The sequence below is a fragment of the Atta colombica genome, unplaced genomic scaffold, assembly GCF_001594045.1.
Source record: "Atta colombica isolate Treedump-2 unplaced genomic scaffold, Acol1.0 scaffold45, whole genome shotgun sequence".
NCBI lineage: Eukaryota > Metazoa > Arthropoda > Insecta > Hymenoptera > Formicidae > Atta > Atta colombica.
The window spans coordinates 1,053,584-1,061,859 of record NW_017259534.1 but is presented as its reverse complement, the minus strand read 5'-3'; the positions used below and the strand labels follow the sequence as shown (position 1 = coordinate 1,061,859).

General features: G+C 31.3%; 1 protein-coding gene across 1 annotated transcript in view; it reads right to left on the bottom strand.

Annotated features, from left to right (window-relative positions):
* The window catches only part of LOC108691280, a 24,653-nt gene extending 21,914 nt beyond the window's left edge, over positions 1–2,739 (bottom strand). The window contains exons 1-3 of the mRNA XM_018198949.1: positions 2,331–2,739; positions 1,552–1,651; positions 1,288–1,450 (exon numbers count right to left, since the gene is read on the bottom strand). Of these exons, the coding sequence (XP_018054438.1) occupies positions 1,288–1,450; positions 1,552–1,651; positions 2,331–2,568 (501 nt within the window). The 5' untranslated portion in view covers positions 2,569–2,739. The remainder of the gene's footprint in view (positions 1–1,287; positions 1,451–1,551; positions 1,652–2,330) is intronic.
* Positions 2,740–8,276: the final 5,537 nt, after the last annotated feature.

Sequence of the window (8,276 nt, the reverse complement as noted above, 5' to 3'; positions counted from 1 at the left end):
GAGAGAGAGAGAGAGAGAGAGAGAGAGAGAGAGAGAGAGAGAGAGAGAGAAAGAGAGCTGTACGATTCGACTCGTGCAACAACCGTGACAATTGTACGTACAGTATATAATCGTGTAGAACATCCTTACGTTCCCGTTGTGCAATCTGGGGCACAAGTTCCGTAAATGTTTGCCGTATATCCTATTACGGCACAGCATCAAGATTTAAACCAAGGCCGACGGTATTTGCGTGGTTATCGTGTTATGTAAGCTAATCGAGCATGCATACGAGGATCAAACGGGCTAGTATCGATTCCATTAAAGTTCATAACGTATTCACGTCGAGCTAGCATTTTTCCTCTTAAGTTACCCGCGCTTTTCTTTTTGCGATTTACAAAAAAATTTTATCCCAATTAGCAAAGAAATCTTGCGCACGGTTTTATCATTGTTCTAATAATAAGTAAAGTTTTCTTTATTATCAACGTAGTTCACGTTTTTAATACAATTACTTCGTAATTTTATGGTTGAAGGAGACTTTATATTTGACATCCTATTAAATTCTACAGTGACAGTGTAGAGGAATGTAAATAATGAGAGAAAAAAATGATTTCAATTATCATAATTTAATTATAATATTTTTACCGAGATACTATTTTTTGCAATAAATTATTATAGTTTCATCAACATGTGACAATTAATATTCTTGTTAAAAAAGTTTTATGCTTATTAACATAAAAAAATTATTAATTTGCCTGTACAATTTAATAAATGATATTGCTATTATGATTCTGTTCACGAATATGTTTTAAGTCTGGAAAAATATTCTGATACACAAATCAGAATGTATATAAATTTATTAAATTCATACAAGAAATACATATTCAAGTATTAATCCGCTCTGATCTAATATAGAGTTCTTCTTATTTAAAATTTGATTTTATTCATATCAATTTAACAGTCGTTTCACATTGTTTAATTATAATATATAGTCATTTTTAGTCCCAAATAGATATATTTTGGAACAACTATTAATGTCATTGTTATTATTATTATATTATACTATAGTTATTATAGAGCAACATAATAACTGTGAAAATAGAACTCCTGACATAATTATTTTACCATATAATTACTATACCAAATAATTTTCTCTCAGTACATCGCGTATGACTTTCAGGTTGTAAGACTGGAGAACTGACTCAATAATTTCATTGGTAGTAATATTCTATTCGTATATACAAGGTCTTTCTCACGTTTATACGATCCTTTGTGTGCGTTTGCAAGGTTGTTAAAAAGTCATTAACTTACGTCTTGTGCGGAGAGGACTCTCGTGGCAGCTTCTACGGGAACATTTCCGGAATGCGGATGATGTTGATGCGATTCAACTGCATTGTTGCGATTGCAGACGTTCTTATACCAAGGTAAACCATTCTCGCTGTCTCCATCATTCCGATATTTTCGCCACACGTGCCTGATACGCATATTAGAAAAATTTATTGCTGTAAAAAAAAAATACAACCGGCCGGCACTGCGGATAGCATATTCCTTTCGCAATAAGCAAAATTTGCATACCTGACGCCGAAGGCGATCCCCAAGGCGATGATCAGCGGTAATAATGTCGATATGCATGCAAGTAAAACGGTTTGTATGTCTGAAAAGTTGGCAAGGATACCTGAAATATAATAATCATAAAATTCTTGAAGCGAAAGTACAATAATAACTTGAATCTTTATTAGTTAATCCCTTTATATGATTATTCTGTCAAAGCTTACATACTATCACTTAAAAGTATTTATCCATTCTTTCTTAATTAAATGAAGAAGAGTGGTTTTCCATTTTCTTTTCTACTCTTCTAGATGTTAGACTTAATAATGTTTAATAGCTAAAAACTTTAAATTCTACATATAATGTAAAAAAATAAAGTAGCATTAGAATGGAATTCAAGTGTATAAAAAAGATGCATACAAAAATTGAGATGGGTATAAATACTTTTGAATGGTAGTGTATGTGCGCACAATATATGCTCATTATTAGTTTTTATCGCGATTTTCTTCACGATTAAACGATTGTTCCCAGCTACTTTTCATTGAATTTTCGTCGTGATAAGATTTTGACTGAAAATTTATTTGAAAACAAATATTCTCCTAAACTTTCCCAATTCCACTAAAAGACATTTCTTAAGAGATTTTAAAAAACCTATTTCGAAATGCAGTTGAGATATATTCAATATTTTTTACCTTTCAAATGCATAATGAATTAAAATTCGGATTTGGATGAAGAAATGACCCACCCATCTCACTGTCCTTATCGAGAGCTTTATACCTTTCTTCGTAATACACTGTGCTACTTACTGTGTTCGAGTTCGTCTTGTTCGATGAGATACTCCGTCGTGTTGTAGACGCGATGGTGTGGTTTGATGGTAGTGACGATCGCAGGATCGCCCATCATAGCTGCGGACGGATTAGTCGTCTCAGCATTAAACGCGGCAGCGATCACGTTAGAAGGAAGGAATGTCACCGACGTGAAATTTAATTTTTCTGCCGTTGTTTTGTCGTACATTGTACGATTGTGTGCCATCGTTTCTGCCATCCCGCTTGTACTCGATGCATTACCGAGAGATTTGGCGGTTCAAGCGAATCCACGTCGGTCGAGACGATAAAGCACAAGAATGAAACTAACTGGAAAGTTTACGTTATGCGAGCATTTGATCTTTCTACGATCATTTTGTAATTTATTTCTTGTCTTTCTTTTACATTTTATTATCACTACTCCAATTCTGAATCAATCTATCGCATTTAATTTGCTCTCTCTTTCTCGTTTTGATGGTGATAATCGTCGCAAAGGATAAATACACAGAAGTTGCTCGCTCATAAATCAATGTATCGGAAACGTATAGAATATTTTCACATACGTACTTGTATATGTATATATGTATACATATATATATACAATTGCTCATGCATGTTATTTCATCCGTGTTGAGCTTTTACAATGGATTAGACTATTAATGCTTGCGTATGAAATCGTCGTTCTATCGCCTTCGCCTTAAATGGTAGTCATATCAAATGTCACGTTGAAAACATGTTGATAAAGAGACAAATACGTTGTGCCTGTGTATCTTTTTAATGTTATAACATGTACTTTTTTATTATAAGTGTCTTTAAGTGTTTGCATTTTATATTCTTTGTATTTTCTCTTTAAGAAAAACATTTTCATAAACTTGAGCGTTTTGCTCTTCGCAAACTGTTAAATATTTTATGAAAGTTATCTGTCTCTGTCTTTATCTGACTTTTTCCTTACATTATCAAATATAAACTTTCTGTCGTTTATCTTGCTTCAACTGCTAAATAATATATTGAAAAAATAAAGGCTTACAAATCACATTGGAGAAAATTACGGAATAACATCTTCATCTGCTTCATTTACTCGATCCTCTTTTTTTCGTCCTTATCGTTTGTCTTTTCATTATTCGCATAGCTATCTATCGTACAATTTATTCTTTCTCTGCGTGCAGATCTGGATGCGTTACTGCAACAAATTTTTTTATCTAATTAATTAAAATTACACGAAGAAAATTTATCTTAAAAATAATAATAAATTTATCCTGAAAAAACGTAAAGGTATTATCTTACATTTTCTACTATAATTAGCCGATTCGTTTACTGTTCACATCTTATTACTGTCTTATATTTTTTTAGCTTAATACTCTCTAGTCTTTAAATAAAATTATCTAACATATATAAAAACATATATAAAAACGTAAATTAATCTTTTTTTTTGTCGGTCCTAATAGTATCAAAATGTTATAACAATTTAATAATAACTGAAAGATAATTGAAAAGTTATTTTTTGAATAACTATAATACTAACTATTAATTTTTAGAATAATTTGTAACGGTAATTAGTTAATTTTTGAAACAAAAAAAGATGTAACTAATTACTGTAACTAATTACTTTTACAAAGTAACTTTCCCAACTCTAGCAAAATTTTAATAATTTTAAAATATGTTAAATAGTTTGTGATTCTTTATTATTTTAAATGGAATAGATGTGTTAAATAATAATAAGTATGTAAAAACATTATATATAACAACGTATATACATTTTAGAATACAATATATTTTTAATTTGACTTAATTCATGATAACGTGCAACACGGTGGTAATTAATTGGCTATATCTGAATGACGTTTCTACTAACATCACTAAAGTTGCTTATCCGCGAGCAACATGTGAGATCATTGATAGATGGACGTGATAAGTTTAATTTCTCATAAGTAAAAATCCAGAATAGTGTAAAAGACGCAACATTACAAGATTATTTACCAACATGAAAGTAAATGAGAGACGTATTTTGACAATATAGATTTCGATTAAGAATTTTGTAAGATGAAAAATTTGTTTCGTGTATAGTCCAAGAAATTATAATATTTGTGCTTCTATTTAATTTTTTTAACATAAAACGATATGATTTCTTTGTCGTGTGTCCTGAAGATTATACAATCAATCAATAAATAAATTACACTTTAACAGTCGATGGTTCAAATCAAATTTCAAACTAACAGAACGTTTAATTAACGTTTGAGTCAACTCTTTAATGGAGTTCAAAGTTTAATCATTGTGCTATCTAACATTTTGGCAACTACAAAGTTAAGATTTAATTATCTCTCACTAGAGAGACGTTTGCTCGACGCCAAGCCGAGCACGAGTAATCTAAAGAGGTCATCATTGAATTTTATGGGAAATTTCGAAGCATCTTATATTGAAAAGATAGGCATTTTAAGATTCCTTGGTACTATAAGCGCTTTATGTAGACTGTAAACCCGCGATTATGCCAGTCGATACATACGCAAACGACACATCGTGCAAACCACCCAGGTGACGGGGCCGCCGGCGCCGTCGTCAAGCGATGGATATTCGATGTACTCGATACGCTATGTAGCGCGCATAATGCTGTTGCGTGCTGCGATATACGTATGCACATTGTGGCCTGTTTGACGGACTTCGCCTCGGTCTCGCAAAGTGCATCGTAGTAGCGTGCCGACATTCTATGCAACGAGGACAAGATATGCGGAGATAAAGTTCAATCTGGCGTTAAGTGTGCCTGCTACACCGCGATTTGCGACATTGCGGATTATTCTATTTGAGATTGTGATGATGAAATAAAAATCGCAGAAATTTGATCCCGCACGCAACTCGCAGTGCCTATAACCAGATAATTGGAAATAATCATAATTTCTGCGCTATTCCATGCCATCAGTTCATGATGTAAATTGCTAGATTGCTATTTAACTATAAAAATATAACATGTAAACAATTTCTTTTTTTACTGACAAGATACCTAATTTTAATATTGCCAAATTTTTAACGGAATATATATATTTTATCGGTCAAAAAAGAATGCTTATGTCATGCTTCTACATTTAAATATTTTCATGATGATTTTAACAATCTTTAAAGTGCGAAGTCACTTGAAAGATTGTCACATAAAACTGTTATTGTATGAAAATGTTAAGTATTAAGAAATACTATAGGAAAATTACAAAATTTTGTTATAAGAAAATGCATAAATTTTGTTAGGGATATACGTGCGCATTCTAGTATGATATTCTTAAACGCTACATAGAGTTCTTTCACTATTTTTGTAACCAGCGTTATTCGACATTTTACATTACAAGTCTATTGCTTTCGAAAATTTCGGTAAAGAAGAAATTGCCGAGAAATTTAAATGCCGCAGTAATTACGTAAGCTTTCCAGAATTCTATTTTGCGACAAATTGCATCCTAGAGATGGGAAGAATAGCCGGTGAGTAGTGGATCATAAATTAGCTTCTTCTTCCGCGGATGATGCCATCTTCTGGCGCAGTTTCTCACACATTTCGCCTGCATCAGTGCAATGTCCGATGAAAAAGGGAGAATGAAAGAGGATGTTGGAGGAGAAGGAAGAACAAGAAGAGAAAGAGGAGGAGAAATAAGCTGCAAGGTCCAGGACCACAATTTGGGTGAAGTCGTTCAACGCGTTGTAGTAAAACTCTCTTTTAGATTCTTTTGTTTTTAATCTTCAACCGACTATGAGGCATCCGCAATAGGCAATTGCGTCATTAAAATATTTACTTTAAAATCTAAATTAAATACTTAGTACAATTATCTTGACTAGTTGAAAATTGAATAGTTTTACGTTCCCATTTTTCACTCGTTATCTATATATTATTATGTAATTTACATTGCAACTGAACTAGATGTTACAATTTTTCTTGGTGGCAAGTATAACAATGGAAAAGTGTAAAATAAAAAATAAAAAACTAAGGTTTTTATTTATTATTCTTTTCTCTGGCTTTCTCTCTCTCTCTCTCTCTCTCTCTCTCTCTCTCTTTCTCTCTCTCTTTTTTTCTCTCTCTTTTTTCTCTTTCTTTCTCTTTCTGTAGTAAATGTGCCTAAATCATATTTTAATTGCAAAATTGCATATACAAATTATGTTAGAAAATTATATTATTCTATTTTCGTATAATTTTAATATTCTTTTTATTCTTTTAAAATCTTATTCTTTTAAAATCTTAAACTATATATTCTCTGCTTTTTTTGCAGAGAATTTAGAATTCAAAATTTTTATATTAGGTACTTATAATTTATTAAAAGTCAATTATATATAATTTTTTTTTAATTATATATAATTTTCTATACATTACTATAAAGCCAATTTTTTAAAATAGAAATTTATATAAAATACAAATATATTTCTTTTTCTACATAAATTATTGCTTTCTAGAAAATTGATAAATACTTTGTGTCATATATGTTTTAGCGTTGTATTTTATTTCTGACTTTCTTCAAAAATACATAAAATTAGAAGTGCAAAATAGGGTGCTTTATTAATAACAAAATTACATTTGAGAAAATAATTACATTTGTTTAATAATTATTTCATTTTGAAAAAATCTGTTTAATAATTATCTAAAATTTATTTTTATCTTAGTGTATATTTTTAAAAAAATATTATTTTTTTAAATAATTCTCTTTTATCTTTTAATGTTTTAATCCGTGCGCTCATATGATTTAAACTTAATATAAAATAAAGTTTAAAAGATATAATTTTTTTTCAAATTTGTGAATCTTTTTCATGTTCTTTTTATTTATATATTTTGACATCAAGTACATATATATTAAATTGTACATCCGTGTTATGATTTAAGTAGATTAATAATAATGTAATTTAAAAGATAGATTTTAATAAAATTTTAATTAGAAAATAGTTTTAATGCTTTTCCTAAATCGTTCACACATTTTTATTACTCTATCAAGTATGTAACTGAAACAAAACCACATGTAAATTCATGCAAAATGCGATGCAACAAAATATATTTACATTAATTGACCGCCATGAACTTTTACATAGAACTGCTACTTAACGATGATTACATAAGCCAGAACTCTCGTACAAACGTCATAATCAGAAAACTTTTTAAGTTTATTCACTGCATTGTTCTCGTGTGTGACCTTAGAAAGTAAGGAGCCTTTGAACTTATATCTATTGAACAGTACGTGTCGTGCGGTTCCATTTTTTTTTATGTAATACCCAGTGACCTTTAAAAGGATGTTGGGAATGAGAAATACGTATGGGAATCGGCTACAATTCTAGAATCTACTTCCTCTTAGGCGAAACGTTAATGTTCGATTATCGCACAGAGATGTTGGTCGACGAGAATTCACTTATGCGGCTACATACCAATTACAGTTTCCATTTTCCGACATAGAGCGATGCATTTGAATCGTACACGACTCGGAGACAGAGCGAGAAACAAACGAATTCGTCAGGAACTGAGATCCGGGACCACGATAATGATAGTACCAGACGTCCTAGTGTACTCGGGGACAACGAGACACGGGAAACTGTACACACACCTACGATCGAACCGCGGTAGACACGGGTCGCGAAAGGGAGGCTGTGAAACTGCGAGATGAAAGCGGAGCACAACCCCCGGTGCGCGCGCGCAGCATCCCCGGAAGCAGCCCGGCTAGATCGAGGGGTAACCCTCGGGACCGCTTATTCAGTCGAAGTCGAGATATCCATATCCATGTTCTTGTTTCCCTTATTCCAAGTGTTCTATACAAAATTCAAGAGCAAAATTGTTTGCTAAATAAAATTCTTGAAATTTTTCTTTTTTATACTTTACTTTAAAGATTACATTTAATCTTCCGTTTTCTTTAAGAACAAAAAATCTATAGTTTATATTTTTTAATTATTATTACTAATTAAAATAATTTAGTATTATAAACTAATAGTATTAGTATTAAATTAATA